The sequence below is a fragment of the Rhinolophus sinicus genome, linkage group LG02 (assembly GCF_036562045.2).
Source record: "Rhinolophus sinicus isolate RSC01 linkage group LG02, ASM3656204v1, whole genome shotgun sequence".
NCBI classification, from domain to species: domain Eukaryota; kingdom Metazoa; phylum Chordata; class Mammalia; order Chiroptera; family Rhinolophidae; genus Rhinolophus; species Rhinolophus sinicus.
The window spans coordinates 97,542,533-97,561,115 of record NC_133752.1 but is presented as its reverse complement, the minus strand read 5'-3'; the positions used below and the strand labels follow the sequence as shown (position 1 = coordinate 97,561,115).

At 35.0% G+C, this 18,583-nt stretch overlaps 1 protein-coding gene across 7 annotated transcripts in view; it reads right to left on the bottom strand.

The window, feature by feature from the left end:
• Positions 1 to 18,583, bottom strand: part of MYO3A (myosin IIIA) — a 217,461-nt gene that overhangs the window by 155,639 nt on the left and 43,239 nt on the right. For all 7 annotated transcript variants that reach the window (XM_074324949.1, XM_074324951.1, XM_074324950.1 and 4 more), the window contains 4 exons: positions 15,819 to 15,895; positions 10,813 to 10,958; positions 8,125 to 8,190; positions 5,690 to 5,845 (listed from right to left, as the gene is read on the bottom strand). In XM_074324949.1, the coding sequence (XP_074181050.1) occupies positions 5,690 to 5,845; positions 8,125 to 8,190; positions 10,813 to 10,958; positions 15,819 to 15,895 (445 nt within the window). The remainder of the gene's footprint in view (positions 1 to 5,689; positions 5,846 to 8,124; positions 8,191 to 10,812; positions 10,959 to 15,818; positions 15,896 to 18,583) is intronic.

Below are 18,583 nucleotides of genomic sequence, written 5' to 3'. Positions count from 1 at the left end.
AAGACGCATTAAAGCTGATTGTCTGGCTAGGTTTTATTTTCGGGGAAACACGATCTATGCTGATTGCAACAGTGCCACAAACACAGCCAGCATTTCTGGCCTAAGAAATAACTATGTTTGAGTGACTAAACTTTTACATAAATATAATTTTGATTCTGTAAAATTATATGCAGAACATAATTTATATAAATCAAAGTTAATCACCACCAGCTTATTGAGCATAGCAAATAGAATACTAAAGTTATTTTGATTTATATGTAAAACAAAAGAAATATAAAAAGATAACATTAATATTATAAATACCACAGAGAGAAATTTTAATTTGAAATTTGTTATTCAAATAGATGCTGGGCTAGGTTGTTCTTTTATTTATAAGGAATGCCAATCATAGCTTAAATAATGTTCTTAGGTATATGTTCAAGATATATAAAAGAAAGAACTATAGGAATTTGTTTACATATTCCACACAATGGTTATTCATTGTTTCCGCAGCTCAAAATACCCTTCCTCTTTGGGGGAAGTTCCGGATGGGTAAGAGGAAGGACTCTTGCTTCTCACATAGAAACTGGAAGTGAGGCAGGACCAAGTGAGGGAGGAATCAGGTGGTCCTGTATGGAACTTGGAATGTCAGGGGAGTGACACAAAGCTTAAGGTCAGTTTACCGATATTTTGAGGTGGCTGCGGCATTCAAGAAACCAGTGTTGTTGCAGGAAATGATGCTGGGCGGAGGGTGAGTTATTACTGGAAGCCTTTTAACGGGAAGTTCTTTTTTTGTTTTTTAAGTTTATATAGGCATACGCGTACCTCGCTTTATTGCACTTAGCAGATACTGTGTTTGTTACAAATTGAAGGTTTGTGACAACGCTGTGTCGAGCATGTCTGTTGGTTTCAGTTTTCCAACAGCATTTGCTCACTTCGCGTCTGTGGCTGTTCTTGAGGAGGGATATTTGAGGCACCCTGCTTCCTTTGCTTCATGCGTAAGCTGACTCTCTGCCTTCCTCTCAATTCTCTCAGCCACCCACTATTTTTCACTAAATTGCTTTTCTTCTCAAATTGGCTAGCATTGTGGTTAGTCAAGAATGCTGAACAGGGCACTTCGATTACAAATTACTTTTATCTAGTTCCATTAAATTTGAATAGTTTTAAATACTGAACAGAGAAATTCAACTTTTCTTTTAAAATATCTTGTAACTCAAATTTCTCACTGATTCAGTCTGCATTCTAACGTTGTCACTTTTAACTCCTGTGAAAAATGCGTTCCCATCGTTGAGGAGGGTGTCACAGAAGCAGATGATGAATGTGTATACATCTTGATTCCTCAGAATAATTGACTAAGTTATACAAGTGACTTTTTGTACTCAGGCCTTGACTTAAAACAGAAAGTTCTTGGGGCAGCCGGATGGCTAAGTTGGTTAGAGCGCGAGCTCTCAACCACAAGGTTGCCCGTTCAATTCCCGCAGGGGATGATGGGCTGCGCCCTCTGCAACTAAGATTGAAAACAGACACTGGGCTTGGAGCTGAGCTGCGCCCTCCACAACTAGATTGAAGGACAACGACTGATGGGTCCTGGAAAAACACACTATTCCCTAATATTCCCCAATAAAAAAAAATAAAAAAAAATTCTTGTATCCATTCCACAGTGCCTTCTGACACCACCCCTCCCCATGATCAGGACATTTAAAGTACGCAGTTTGTATTGAACTTGTAGAATCGTTTTCTTTAAAACTGAATTGTGATTTTTAAAATTATCCTGCCAAGCACATATATCAATCCAATTCCTAAAGTTAGTATCAGGCACAATAAAATATCAGCTTTGGGTTAGTTATGTTGATTTAGCAGTCATATTTTACATCAATTTTATCAATGTTGGAAACTATGAGAAATCAGATAATTTTGCATGATCCTGAAGAGGACTACTTTTGCCTAACATGTTGCCAGTGGTATGCCCGAGCCTCTGCTCTTTGGCCTGAGTATATCTCACACTTTGGAACTAGTATAAACATGCTAAGAACAGTAAAATCTTCCCTCTTCCTATGACTTGGGACTATGGTCTGTGGTCAGAAGGGTGCTGTGGATTAATGATTCAAGCTCCAGTCCCAGCCCCTCCAAACATACACTTGTACAAGATAAAATATTTAAAAACATATTTTTAAGTAGAATTAAAAATACAAAGACCTTCTCTAAAACAAGGTGAGCATTACAGTGGACCTAACAGATCAGATACACACTGGGTAAGAGAGCAGACACTACAGGCTGATTCGAAGTCCAGGGCTAGAAATAGGCAGAAGAGGACCGGGAGGTAAAAGAACTAAAACGCCCCACTCACAATGAAGGCCCTGTACCTTGGCTCAGTAGAGAGAATGGAGCTGAATGTGAGTTTGAGTGCGTGTGAGGATATTGCTTGCCTGGCAGAGAAGATTGAAGAAATGCTGCCCCCTCTCCCTTTAATGGAGCCAGGTGCCTGAGATTGCAGGACAGAGCAGAGACATGTGGTCTACTTCATATTGTCCCAGTGACTAGGTCTGTGATATCCTCACAGTCACGATAGGCAGAAAGGCTTTGGACTAGGGAGATCCTGACACCACATACGGCAAAGGCAAAACCTTCATAACAGGAGAAAAGAATGCAGAAAGAAAGAAAAAGCAAAACGAAACACACCCTATTCAACACAAGAGAAGAAACTAAAATTCTAAACCATAGAAGGAAACCAAATATTAAGGAAACAAGTAAACTCACTAACCAGGACAATTCACCCCTATTGAAATTCAAATAGAAAATGACTGTGAAATAGTCTAAGAAAAAGGAAAGAATTACATCCACAAAAAAAAGGAAAAAATAGCCATATATGAATAATCAGATATAAAAAGCCAGGTATGAATAAAGAATAAATGGTTAAAAAACAAAACAGTGAGAGAGTCTAAAAATGAAAAATACAGATGTTGATAGAAACATCAGCATGAAAAATCAGTATGCAGAGCAACTTTAGACTAGCCCTAGCCTAAGAGAGAATTAGTGAATTGGAAAACAATTCTGAAGGAATCATCCAGAATGCAGCAGAGATTGATAAATGGATGACAAATATGAAAGAGAAATTGTAAGACGTATAAGGTAAAGTAGGGCATTCCAATATTTATCTCTTAGAAATAAAAAATAAAAAGAATGAGAGAAGATCAATACTTAAAGAAATAATGACTGAAAATTTTCCATAGCTGTGTAAAACAAGAGTTCTCATATTCCAAGCATATTCTGAATTCTTAAGTGGATAAACAAGAATAAATTTTGTGACTCAGAACCAGAAGTATTGAGCCTAATACAGTGCCCAACATATAGCAGTTTTCTACTAGAGGGTAAGGGGGGAAGGCAGAAGGTGAAGGGGGTCAAATACATGGTGATGGAAGGAGAACTGACTCTGGGTGGTGAACACACAACGTGATATATAGATGATGTATTACAGAATTGTACACTTGAGACCTATGTAATTATACTAACCATTGTCACCCCAATAAATTTTAATTGAAAAACTCAACATATAGCAGTTTTCAATATACATATTTTTATCACTAGAATTCAGAGCATTGGGTTTACAATCTAAATGTTGTGTTAGTTCAACCATTAAATGTTGGGAGACAATTCTCCATGGTTCTCTTACATTTCTGCATGTCTTATACTACCTTTTGTTCCAGATTATATTTTCGAGGATGTCTGTATAGCAAATAGTCTTAGAAGTTAAAGATAAGGTCTCCTTTCAGGACAGATAGAAGTTTTGCTTCCCTTCCAGGATAATAAACATTATGTCTGCTCCAGGGAAATATTTAGACAGGTTTGCTAGCAGTCATTTTAAATGATTAGAGTTCCCAAACTGTGAAGCAAACCCACTGTGTATATAGCACCGACACAGGCCGTTACACATCACCCCTCGGACTTGTGGGGTAAGGACAGCCAACATGAACATAAAGCTCATGCTGCTGACTTAACTATGAGTAATAAAGTCCTTTGTCTCTGATCCAGGAGTCTCGCATCTCCTGCCAGTCTTCATGCAACTGGCAGGTCAACTTATTAGCTTGTGGGGTAAAATCTCAGATCCTTCATGGTTCTTCACATTGAACACCCTGTACAATATTGGTACACCTCAATTTCTGTTTGTTTGTTTGCTTGTCTGTTTGCTTTGGAAAGGATGGGATAGTGCCAGACTATGGAACTGTATTCACACAAAGATACAAAGATGGGTATGTTTGAGCCCCTGACCACCTCCTCACTATACACTCCATGCCTGCTTCCTTCTTTTTGGAACTCTATTTAATTTTTTCTCATTATAGGTGTATTAGTTCTGTCTCTCTAGCAAGGCTGTGAACTCACATAGGCAAGGACTATTATCTCCCAGGATAGTCCACAATCTTTAGGCTGTTTACACTCACGAGAATAAAGCTTGGGCTTTCAGATCAGGATTTGAATCCCTGCTTACTCATTCATTACCTTCTTGCAGGCTTCTACAAGTCAATTAGCCTCTGCATACCTCAGCTCTTTTCAGCTGTGAAAATGGGGTATCATAAAACATTTCTCTCACGGTTGTTGTAAAGTCACACAAGATAATACAAATAAAGTCCTAATAGAATGTCTGGCACATAGTGAGCATTAAAGAAATAGGAACTTATTATGCAAAACCCCAACAGGTATTCAAAGATAGTTGCCTTTAAGTCATGTCCTTTTTTCCTACTCACTTCTCCCAACTTCCTAAATAGTGATTTGCTCCTGAGATGAAACTAATAGAATGAATTTAAATTACCACTCTGTGACTTGACAGTACCATGTATAGGAATTTACCTTAATATATAGTAAGAGATTCATGTATAGCTCTGTTCATTACAATGGTAGTTATTAGATAGAAATAGTAACAACCTAAATGTCTAATAATAGGGGATTATTTAAATCAATCATTGAATAGTCACGCAAGAGAATGTTGTGTGAAAATTAAAAAATTTGTGATAAAAGGAATAATGACATGAATATTCACTATTCAGTGAAAGAAGGCAGGCTCCAGAACATATATAAATATTACTCCAATTCTGTTTTAAAATGTATTTCCATTCATAAGACACTGGACAGCTATAGATTAAAATGTTATACTTGATTGATTTTATGTTGTATACTCTCTGTAGCTTCCAAATTTCCTAAAATAAACACTTATACTATCTATAGTAAGTAATAAAAAAACATAGTCAATATTATAAAAACTACACACAGTAGATTCTTTAAAGTTCAAATAGGAGGAATAAAGATACTAAAAATGATTTTTGAATATAACCCGAACAAAGAAAATGATATCAACAAATAAGAGTATCAAAAAGTCTTTCAAATTTTATGTTCATTTTTAAAATCTTAACTCTAAGGTATCTCACTTTACAGAGAAGGAGAAAATACAATAAATATACGACAACACTAATCATCTATTGAAGTTTATATTCTTTGTTCTGATGAACTTGTTTAAAAAATGCTGGTGATAATTTCACCAATATCAGGATGCAACTCAACATGTAACATTCACTTTTCATGTAAGTGCCCCCTTATCTCCAAACCCCAACTAGGAAATTTAAATGAGTCCCTTTCTCACCTTAACAGCTATTGCATTATAAAATTGTTCAGAGTTTTAGATGATCTTTGGACTTTTGGAGTCAAGATATTATTTGATTACCTGGCCTTCTCTGTGCCTCCCATGCACTGATGAATATTAATAAATTCGGTGAGTTGTTTTTGCAACATCACATCTTTGCCCTCAATTTGAGTGATGAATTTATGCTGTAGAAGATCTGACACTGTTGGACGCTTTTCATAATCTTTAGTCAAGCACCTGCACTGGCAGAAAAGAAATTGCAATTATTAGATAAGTGAGATAAGTTATGATTCATATTCCTAAAAACGACACTAACATGAGAGAACAATGCTCCTCATACTGTCTCAGCCCAGGAAACATGTCTCAAAAAATGTTAAACTGCAATATGATAAAACGAATATGTGTGGAAGTGCACACATCTGTGAGCGATTATGCTGTAGTGATACCAACTTCCATCTAAATACCACTTCTGGAGTCTCTCAGCAAGCATTATTGCATAGTGATAATTAAACTCGGTCTTTACTATTGCCGCCTCCTTTACAAGTCAGTAGCTAAAGATAAACAACAATGAAGTCATTGCAGTTTTAACGCTTATCTAAAATTAAAACAAACTTGGTAGTTTCCCTTCACTAACGCTTTTAAAGTCTTCTCAATTCATCTGTTTCTTTCTACGTGATAAAATTGCTAAGCCATGTGAGAAGGCTAATGCACTGAGGATGTTTAAATTCCACATCAGTAGATGTTTTCCGAGGTCATACAGCAGATGTACTAGCGACGGTCACACTACTACAGAGGTTCAACCAGAGCAGAGTCCCAAGAAAGGAGGTGGGAGCAAGAACACCTGGAACAGCATCACAGGAGAAGCTTTTGGACCAAGTTAGGATGTTCAATCAATTGTGACAGCTGTCTTCAAATATTTGGAAGAGGAATTAGACAGTTTTCCATGGTCACAAGGGACAAAAAAACAAATTGGATCAATTGGTGGAATTAAGACAGACACAGATTTAGGGTCAGTATGAGGAAGACATTTTCAACAGTGAAATTTACCAAACATGGGATAGGCTGAGCTGAGAAGTATTATTATTTTTATTAGGCGTGTTTACTGATTGAATGGCTGCTCAGTGCACACTCTGGATATGAGTTTGGGCAAGATAAACTACCAATATCCTTCCAACCCTGACATTCTGTGGATCTATGATTATGAGAAAACTGGTCAGAGTTGGGGCTGTCATCGGGGGATATAGAAAAAGAAAGAAAGAAGAAGAAACCTATACCTTGACTTGAGCAGTGCCATTTCTAATCTGTATCATTAATCCTTCTGGGATGGTAACTTGGCAATTTATTTTATTGGTCTTTCCCAAAAAGCTATTTCCCAGGGATGCTAAAATATGCTAAGGAATAAGGACGATGATGCCTGAAAAGAAAAACAAGAGCTCTTAGTTTTCATTTAGTTTAACAGAATGTGTTGAGTTCTGACATCTGCCAACAGTTTAGTCACATATGAAATTATTCTAGTCTAGTAAAACTTTATCAGATATCTGATGTGTCCCAAGTACTCTGCTAAGACACTGGAGTTATAGTGACAAGTAAGGCACAGCTGCTTGCTGTCTAGTGAGGGAGAAAGACCTCTAAGAACATAACTAAGTGAAAGTGGCCAGAGGAAGATAAACAAGTGAAAGTGACCAAAGGAAGACAAACAAAACACAACGGTAACACACAGGATAGCACACTACTGACATGGAATTGAAACACTTCCTCAGCGGATTAGCCTTCTCACATGGGTTAGCAGCTTTCTCACGTAGAAAGAAATAGATGAATTGAGAAGGCTTTAAAAGCGTTAGTGAAGGGAAACTACCAAGTTTGTTTTAATTTTAGATAAGCGTTAAAACTATAATGACTTCATTGTTGTTTATCTTGATAGTACTAACTGACTGGGGGAGATCAGTAAATGTTTCTCAGAGGTGAAGTTAGTTGTGTGAAATATGTCAAAGTCAGCAAGTTTCACTGAGGATATGCAGAGAAGGTTCTGCAGACACTGGGCACAATTATGAATTGTGGAGAGTCCTTTAAAGTTACCGATGATTCTCCTAAGGGATTTGTGAAATTCGATTGCAATTTATTAAATATTCTCTAGTGTATGGTACATACTCAGTAATGGCTGGTTAAGTGAAAACTAAGAACAAAAAGATTATTAATCTTTCTAGGGTTTTCACAACCCTTAAATCTAAGTCTCTTGTCTTTATAAGAATAAGCAGATGTTCTCGGTAGGAAAACCATGATATCAGTTATGTATGAGTATGATTGGTTTCTCTACTTTCTTTGCCTTTTCTAGAATTTCTGAGTGGAGTTTGACACACTCCACTTAACGATGACCCTTCTCTCCCATTTATAACTTGGGGTCATCCTTTACCTTAAGGAGGTTCAGAGGTATGAAGGAATTGTAAAACGCCCATTTCAAAGTTGATTTTTATCAAAGGTTATCTTTGGTTTTTAAAAAAGACTCTGTTGTTACTCACTTGCTAATGAAGTCATTGAATTCTGCTGACCATATCTCAGGCTGCCTTAGTTTTGGGGGTGGATTCCTAAAAAAATAAGAATCAAAGTTGGATTGTGTACGTTGGTCAGTCAGTACAAAATTAGGGGCAGAACCAGAGAGACTAATCCATTACTGCCTTCACAGGTCCTGCCAGGTATAATCAAGCATTACCATTATATTCCAATTCAAAGGCAGATAATGAGTTATTGATCATTCTTTATATAAAATGACAGGTTCCTTTTTCTCTGAAAGTACTTAATAGACGACCCAATTTTTCTACCTGATAATTTTTTTCTTTTAAAGAATCTTCTTGCTTTTACCTGAGAGCCATAGGGGAAAACATCAATACTTCGCAGAACAGAAACAATGAATACTATGGAAAAGATTTTTGCTTTGAGTCCTACTGAAGTCTCTGAGGAATATCCACGGTACACAGAGGGAACCTGGAAGGAGTTGTTGAGAAGATGGAAGAAACTGCAGCAGACAGGGGAATCGGAAAATGCCTTCACGAGACGTTCAGTTGTTATCGGATACATGGCCGGAAATAAGGTTACAAAATTAAGGAACGGGAAAATACGATTAGCTATAGAGCTCTGAATGCCACTTAAAAGATTCTGCTATTAATTCCTTTCATTTTAAGCTGAACCAATCTTTTCTTTTTCGGTATGTTCATGAATACAAAGGAATATCACTTGAAAATGAGGCCCAGCTAACTATAATCAAACGACATTGACCAACCATGAGAGTTGAATTTGCGGAAGGACTGCTTCATGTTAATTCTAACAACTCTTTGTTTTCATTAGTGGACTGAAAACACTTTGTCTTCAGTTCTGCATTACTCCTTAAATAGCTTATAATGAAATTAATGTAGTTTGTACAGGCTCATTAAAGCAAAGTGCAGCTACTCATCTACCCTAGATCATGCCTAAAGCTCATTTGACAATCCTTAGGACTATCTGAAGACTGCTGATTTGTACATTAAAAGAAGTAATTCTTTGCTCCAACAATCTTGCTTTGTTTCTTGTCCTCCTGAAAATTTCCTTTCTAAGAGATTTATAGGCTTCTTTTAAGGGTAACAAAGATTTGATGATTTTAGAGCACTTAGAACTGGGTGGCTTTTCAGATCCCTTTTTTATTATCGTTTCTACAGTAAGTTGGAATACTCAGAATTTCATTTTTGAGACATACTGGTGGTCAAAGTCATGAGAAATGACTGAGACAATGCCATTTCCAGAAGTGCCGTGCTCATAGGTACAAATACATTAAAGGTGTCATTATTCCTCCATGTGATATCATCGCCAAGAGTTATAATGCTGGACTAGGGTCATTTAAACCATAATGAAAATGGTTCAGGAAGTATAGTGCTTCATGTTACATACTGAATGATGGTAGGAGTTAGAAAACACAGACTTTTTTTTCTGTTTTCCTCCAATTAATGAAATGTCTTAGACATGGTATAGAGCAGGTTTTCTGTTGTTTTTTGTAATCTTGTTTCCCTAATTACCAAATAAGTAGTATATTTTACAAACAGTAAGTCTTGAAAGATACATTGGCATTCTATGTAAAGCATGATATATATCTAAGGTGTTATAATTCAGAACCTAGAAATTCAAAGGTAGGAAATTCAAGACAGGAAATTCAAGGTAAAATTACAAAGTCAAATGCTTTGATCTTATACTAATTTAATTACATGCCAAATATTCCAAGTGGATCCATTTGGAAGTGAATATAAAATATTGACATTATTTCTTTAGGACTGGAAAACTGCCCCTCCCCCCCCCCCGACTTTGTATATATGATTCTATGTTCTATAGGTGTTGAGACCATAAAATTTAATGGAAAATGTGGTGACAAACTGTAACATACCACCCACCATTCTGCCCTGGACTCCTATCGCCACAGGCCATCTCTGTGTATTCTATTAGAATTAAGGTACTAGGCAAAATCCTTAAGAAAGTCTTCAGAAGATAACACATCTATTCTGTCTTTTCATGTCAGGTTTCTGAAATATCTAGGAACTAACCAAAACATATATAAAATAGAGTTTAATTAGCGATAGAAAAATCAGGGGAAAGTTTGTTGATATATACACTGAAGGGTAGAGGTGTAAATAGATAGAAAAAAGCATTTTCATGGCTCCAAAGAAACTATTCTTCTAAGTTCACTGTTTTATGTTCATATATTCAAAACATTAACATACTCTAAATCATTATTATTTTATCAATACGTTCTATTTATAATTTTCTTAATAATAGTATTTTAAAGTTCTAAACAAAGAGCAGTCTTAGCAAGTAGTAAAAACTACTAGACTGATAGACTGAAGCAAAGCAAATCTCTGTTGCATTGACTGTGGACCAGGCTGCCTCACTGACTAATTGGAGATTGGATAAAGTCTGGGAAGAACTGTTGTTTTTTGAGACCAAATTCTTGTGAAAGAAAAAAGACACACAGAGTACTAAAAAAAAAAAAGAGTCTTCTACTTAGACCAGGGAAATGAAACTACTAAACAAATACAATGACTTGGAAGAAGCAGAATGATATTCCAGGCCACTCTGCTCCCAATTTGCTAAAATATTTCTGAATGTTTCCATGAGCATGGTGATCACTCAATGGCTGGAGGAAGAAAATGGGATTGCAGATACTGGGCCGAGGGTTAGAATCCTCTGACCTTGGTATTTTGAAGAGTGCTCGCATGGGATGCAGGTCAGCTAGTGGTGGGTCTCCATCCCCTAGCTCGATGGCTGTGATGCCCAGGGACCACGTGTCACATCTGGCATCATAAGTTGTGTCCAATTGCTGTTCACACGCAATCACCTAGTAGAAAATGAAAAAAGAAAAAAAAAAGAAATGAAATTTGTGATTTTAACAAGCATGTAGCAAAATGTTCAGAACAAAGTGTATGTGTTGAAACTGACGAAGTTAGATAGCTACCAGTAAAGGCAGTAACTTGAGAGAGTAAAAGCTCAAATTATTAGTAGTAGTGTTTTTATTCTGAGAACAGAATATACCTTAGCAGGTTTGCAAATATTAAGGGAAGAAGCCTATGAAAAGGAATATTTTTGAAAATGCCTAACAGAAAGGAGAAAGAAAAGGCATCCCAAATGGAAAAGGATGGGGTCAAATGCACAGCTAAAGATTGTGCAATGACAGTCACTTGATAAACACCTGTCTGATGAGTAATATATCATCTTGGCAAAGATAAAGAACATATCCTTAATGAATTAAAAGTGAAGGAGGTAAAGAAAAATAAGCTTGAGAGCAGTCTAGTTAAATGGCCTTGATCTTTTCTGGCAACTAGAAGGCAAGGGTACCTAAGGGAGCAATGAGACAAGTTTGGAGGATGGCAAAAAGGATCAATTAATAAAAGGAAACTATACTAAATATAAATAGACATTAATAAAGATTTATGAACCCTTATCTATGAGCACTCTAAACTCTAAAACTACAACAAGGTTTTTAAAAATTTCACTAATCAAAGGATGTAATTGAGAGACAAGAAAAAAGTGGGATTTTGTTTTGCAATATTATAAAATAGTATTACATAGAATTATTGAATAATTACTTAATTTATTTCTAAATAATGTAAATATAAATATAGTTCGTTTGCAAGTAATTGTAACATCAGTGATCACAAAAAGAAAATTCAACTTCACATTTTAAAACAAGTTTTTACACTTTAAAAAAAGTTTACATTTTGTGAATTCCAATCCACAAGACAAATAAGAAATGATTTGGGGATGCTGGCAGGTTACAGTTTTATCATTTCACTGCCGTACTATGAAATTATATATAAAACGAAAGAAATGTAAGGCCCTATATGGAATAATATTTCATCTTTCTGACTCCACTTAACATTAAAATACCCCCATGTTGTCACACTGGAGTTTCTTTGGTAACATTACATACATGTCATCCAGAAAGGGTGACTCCTTCATCAATAATCTTTATTCATACCTGACACTAATAGCATCGAAAAAAACAGTTTTAAGTACAAACATATGGATGTGACTAAAAAATAAAAGGCACAACAAAAGAACAAGACAAACAAATGAGAAACAGAAACTCATAGACACAGACAATAGTTTAGTGGTTACCAGAGGGTAAGGGGGGTGGGGGGTGGGAGATGAGGGTAAGGGGGATCAAATATATGGTGATGGAAGGAGAACTGACTCTGGGTGGTGAACACACAATGGGATTTATAGATGATGTAATACAGAATTGTACATCTGAAGTCTATGTAATTTTACTAACAATTGTCACCCCAATAAATAAAAAAAAAAATAATAAAAAAATAAAAGGCAATGATAAACATATCACGTAGGACAAGAATTACTCCAGGGAGGAGGCAAGAAGATGAGATAGAGAAAGAACACAGAGGCAAATGTATGCTACTGGCAACATTCTGGTTCTGGGGTGCATGGTAAGTTTATGGGCAAATAAACATAAAGGCCATAAAACAATCCAATTCTAAGCACCCGAAGGCCAATAATACATACATACATACATACATGCATACATACATACATACATACATACATACATAACGTGTGTGTCTGTGTGTGTGTGTGTGTGTGTGTGTGTGTGTGTAGAGAGCATGAGCGAGAAAGAGAGAGAGAGAGAGAGAGAGAGAGAGAAGAGAAAGAATACATATAGCTTCCCAACTTAGAGTCCGTATGATAACGGTGACATCATCTTACACAGCACTTGTCAACTTCTCCTATCAAAGTATTTTTAATATTACAAGAGAGTAATATTGCTGGAATCAGACAGCATAGCCTAAAATACCAGGACCAAGCATAAGAGTCCCAAGTTTTATATTAAAAATTCATCTGGCAACTAGTCATAGACATAGTATTCAATAGCCAAAAAATGTAAACAACCCAAATGTGCATCAAATGGCAAACAAAATGTGGTACGTATATACCTACAATGCAGTATTATTCAGCCATCAAAAGGAGTGAAGTATTGATACATGCTACAACATGGATGAACACTAAGAGAAAGTAGCCAGACACAAAGGCCATGTATTGCATGATTGCATTTATATGAAACGTCCAGAACTGGCAAATCCATAGACAGAAAACAGATTAATGGTTGCCTAGTATAGAAGAGTTTGGGAGGAGATGGGAAATAACTCTCAATGAGTATGGAGTTTCTTTTCGGGGGAATAAAAATGTTATGAAATTAGATTGTGATGATGGTTGCACATCCTGCAACTATACATTACAAATCATTAATTTGTAATGCTAAATGAGTGAATTATATAGTATGTGAATTATATCTCAATAGATTTGTTAAAAATAAAAATACTTTCATATGAATTTTTCATTCTGTTGTATAATGTACCTTTCTCTGCCTTTGCGTAAAAATCTTTTTGTCCCACCAGTTGTTTATTTCCTAGCAAAATTGTTGCATTAGGATAATTCATTGTTTTATGGCTTCACGCATGTGAAATATCATCTCACAGGCTTGGATAAATTTATGCCCTAATTGGCCAGAGACATTCTTGGTTTATGCTTGCTTTCCGGAGTCATTATAAATACTGTCCCCTTTCACTCTTCAAAGTGTCCTGGTTTGTACAATACGTCATACAATCACCCACCACAATCATTATTTCCCTTACCCCCTTTATCTTAATACACATATTCCAGTTTGAGAAGGATGGCTTTATGTAACCAACAAATGCTACCTTTGATCTAGAATTTTAAAATGTCAAATAAAGAATTTTACTTTTCAACTGATAATTAATTTAAACAAGCCTGACTGTCTCGAAATTGCATACTAAGGAGTATAAATTTTAATCATTAATTCATTTAATACTTTGATAATTAATTTTTAGATAGATCAAAAGATTTCTTTTACTCATAGAATGGTTCCAACATCCATTAATCAAAATTGTTTTTACTAAATGGCAAACTTAAACATATAATAATGGCTTTGTTACTATAAATTAGCATATAAAATATAAAGCTATTTATATAATTATTATATATTATAGTATTTATTATACTAACTATTAATATTTGTGAATAAGATAAAATTTTTGGTATTTGGTATACTTTAGTAATTTCTCATTTTCAAATTTTTTTCCTAAGCTTTACAGCTAGAAACATATCAGAACAAACTCTGAAAAAACTCATTTGAGACTGTCTTTTTCAATTTTGTTTTTGCTTATATGACTGTACTTTTTATTTTTATTCTAAGATGTGCTCACTTTTAAAAAGTTTTTGAATTCACTGGAGTTTTTCAAAGTTTTTAGGATACTTTATCTTTTCCCCATATTTTATATTATATTTACATTTTAACTATTTTTGCAACTAGTAATTGAATTAGTATTAAAATAGAAACAGTACACCAGAATTTAATCCTCAAATTTAATTCTAAGATTTTGCAATATTAATGTAGTATTTGAATTATTTTCCCTCCTTCACTCCCTAGAAAATTGTAGCTAAATAGCAGAGCTTTTCCCAAAGGTCACACAGAGAGTTTTCAAACATAAATTGTTGTTTTCTGATAAACATGATTAAAAAGACTAAAGGCATTAACAGTGACTGTGGAGAGATACGAATCTAGAGAACTTATTTCCTCAACTATTTTGGCAGTTTATTTACAACTTCGCAAAGGTAATAATGAAAAGAATCTACTAAAGTTGAACATAGCCTCAAGCAGAATGACCCTGTATGGAAATCTGTTACATGGGTTAATAGACCTGAATCTGATGTTAAACAAAAATTAGGGGTTTTCATAATATTTCTATTACAATTTAAAAACAGAATCTATTTACCATATGACCTAGCAATCCCTCTCCTAGGTATTTACCCCCAAAATTTGAAAACATTTATCCATAAAGATACATGTGCTCCTATGTTCATTGCAGCTTTATTTATGGTGGCCAAGACATGGAAACAACCTAAGTGCTCTTCAATAGATGACTAGATAAAGAAGTTGTGGTACATACACACAATGGAATACTATTCTGCCATAAGAAAAGATGAAATAGTACCATTTGCGACAACATGGAGATTATTATGCTAAGTCAGATAGAAAAAAATTGAGAACAATATGACTTCACTGATATGTGGGATATAAAACTGAAAACAACAAAAGAACAAGACAAACAAATAAGCAAAAACTCGTAGACACAGACATTAGTGTAGTGGTTACCTGAGGGGAAGGGGGGAGGGAGATGGTAGATGAGGGTAAAGAGGATCAAATATATGGTGATGGAAGGGGAATTGACTCTGGGTGGTGAACACAGAATGTGATATATAGATGATGTATTACAGAATTGTACACTTGAAACCTGTGTAACTTTACTAACCATTGTCACCCCCAATAAGCTTTAATTTAAAAAACAACAACAGAATTTAAATGTCATTCATTTGCTAACAAATTAAAAGTAAATTTAAGGAAAAATTAAGGTGGTAAGTAGTTTCTCTTTATCTTCTCTGACTCACTCATTCATTCAATCCTTCATTTACTCATATATTCATTCACAGCCCATTTATTATTACCTGCCATGTTCCTCCTTATACATGCAAAAATCTGCACAAAAACAACACAACTGACATTTTCTTCTAGCACTATTCCAAAACACATATGGAGATAGAGTACTCTTAAAAAGGAAAGTCAGAGAGGATCAAATATTACATTTGTTTCCCTCAGAACTCTGACCTCAGGAGCCATCCAAAATGGTGTTCCGACAGATGTATTCCGACGGTGCCAGGTGCTGGTGAGCTGTGCAGACACACCTGGAAGGAAGAGAAGAGACTTCTTACATTAATTCCTCACATAAAGAGATTGCAATTGCAATAAATTTGCTTACAAACTAATATTAAAATTCTGTTCCCTTAAAGCTGCCACTGGACTTGAACTTCAGATGAAAGTATCCTAAGTTAGGATTTTTGCACAGTCAAAACATAGCAGGGTCCTACTATTTTCTGTTTCTCATAACCAAACCTATCCATCCTTAAAGTCCCACTTCCAGTTTTAGGCCCCTATGCTGACTTTTAATTTACCGTACTTTGCCATGTATAATGTGCACCGTTTTTCCCAAATTTATGAGGGAAAAATAAGGATGCACATTATACATGGGTAGTACTAATTCCATATCTATAACATGTTTCCCCGAAAATAAGACCTAGCCGGACAATCAGCTCTAATGCGTCTTTTGGAGCAAAGATTAATATAAGACCAGGTCTTATTTTACTATAACATAAGACCCGGACTATAATATAATATAATATAATATAATATAATATAATATAATATAATACTGGGTCTTATATTAATTTTTGCTCCAAAAGACGCATTAGAGCTGATTGTCCGGCTAGGTCTTATTTTCGGGGAAACATGGTATTAATGTTTTTAATTCTTTTATTTATGCTTATGAGTTAAAAGTGTAACTTGAGAAATCAATAATGCTATCCATATGCAAAATAATACCCTGGAATACAATAATCGGTTTTGTTTATGATGAACTTGCAACGACGAAGAGTTCTTGGCCTTCTATGATGCAAAATTTCATAAATTTGTTATCAGTACATAAAATTTCTTGCACCTTGTATCAGTTCTTATGTTTTGTAATTATTTGTTACACAAAATTTCCTGTGCCATAATATGTTAAAAAAATAAATGCTAAAATCCCTTTATAATAGAAAAAACAAGTACCTAAATGTAAATAAATGCAAATTTGAATAAAAAAATTAAAACGAAAGATTTTTTTCCCTGATGTTTGGGCCAAAAACGTGGGTGCATATTATACACGGCAAACACGGTATTCCTGATCATACTAACCTCTATTTCTTTTGACTTTGTACATTTTTAACTATTTGTCTGTATTACATATTTTGACATGTAATGTTTTTTGAATGGTATGCTTCCTCCCCTCCATCCCCTCTGACCACTACCAAAATTCTGGTGAACTTGAGAATGCTTTATATGACGGTATGCACGTAGTAAGGTGAATTATGAGTGTGAATAAAATCATTTTCCATCTATCAACTTTGGTCAAATCACATGTGACTAGAAGTTGCAAATTAACTACATCTGTTCAAACCAACACCATTAATAGAATCTGTTCTTGTCCTTTAGAGAGATTACAGACCAATGGGCTACAATACAGAGGTTTAACCAAATATTTCAATCATATCATTCCATTAATTCTACCTGGTTAAATATAATCATAACTGATCCTTAAGAAAATCAGGAGGAAAGTCTCTCTCCTCGAATTTCATACTCTTGCTCCTCACATGGGGCATGGTTACCTCTGGATGTTCAGAGCCGCTTCTCTTGGCCTACTCTACAGTTGATGGGTTATACCCAAATCATGGGCTTTCACTACCTGATTGCCCTGTTTTGAAAAGTACCTCCCAGGTATCACATTTGTTTTAGGTTCTGGCTGTTTGTTTATGTTATAAGCCAAGCAAAACAAAGACACTAAGAGAAATTTAAAATTAGATCTATTTGATTCATCTAAGATAGCATTTGACATTTATCAGACAATTCAGCCAAATGAATATTTCACTGGTGGAAATATACCTAAGCAGAGGGGTAGGCTGTATGTTTTGGTTCCACAATAACTGCATCCCTTACAAAAAAATCCACCTACAAAATAATCCTGTTCTTTAAATTTTGTCTTTAAATATGTTTATTTGACAGAAAAAATATCTTCACTAAATCATTTTTCAAATTCAAACGACATTTTCTAGCTACTGATACATCTAATAAGGGGTTAATATCCAAAATTTACAAAGAACTCGTATAACTTAACATGAAAAAAGCAAACAACCAATTAAAAAAATGGACAGAGGACCTGAATAGATATTTCTCTAAAGAGGACATACACATGGCCAATAGACACATGAGATGAAGTTCAATGTTACTAATCATCAGAGAAACACAAATTAAAACCACAATGATTTATCACCTAACACTTGTCAGACTGACTATCATTAATAAGTCAACAAACAACAAGTGTTGAGGAGAATGTGAAGAAAAGGAACCCTAGTTTATTATTGGGATTATAAAAGGGAACGTTAGTTTATTATTAGGATTGCAAATTGGTGCAGTCACTATGGAAAACAGTATGGAATTTAGAACTACTTTATGACTCAGCAATTCCACTCCTGGGTATTTAACCAAAGATATCCAAAACACACATTCAAAAAGATATATGCAGCCCTATGTTCATTGCAGCATTATTTACAATGGCCAAGATATGAAAGTAACCTAAGTGACCATCTATAGACAATTGGATAAAGAAGAAGTGGTACATATACACAATGGAATATTACTTGGCCATAAAAAGAATAAAATCTTACCTTTTGTGACAACATGAATGGACCTAGGGGATATTATGCGAAGTGAAGTAAGTCAGACAGAAAGACAAATACCATATGATCTCACTTATATGTGGAATGTAAGGAACAAAAGAAATA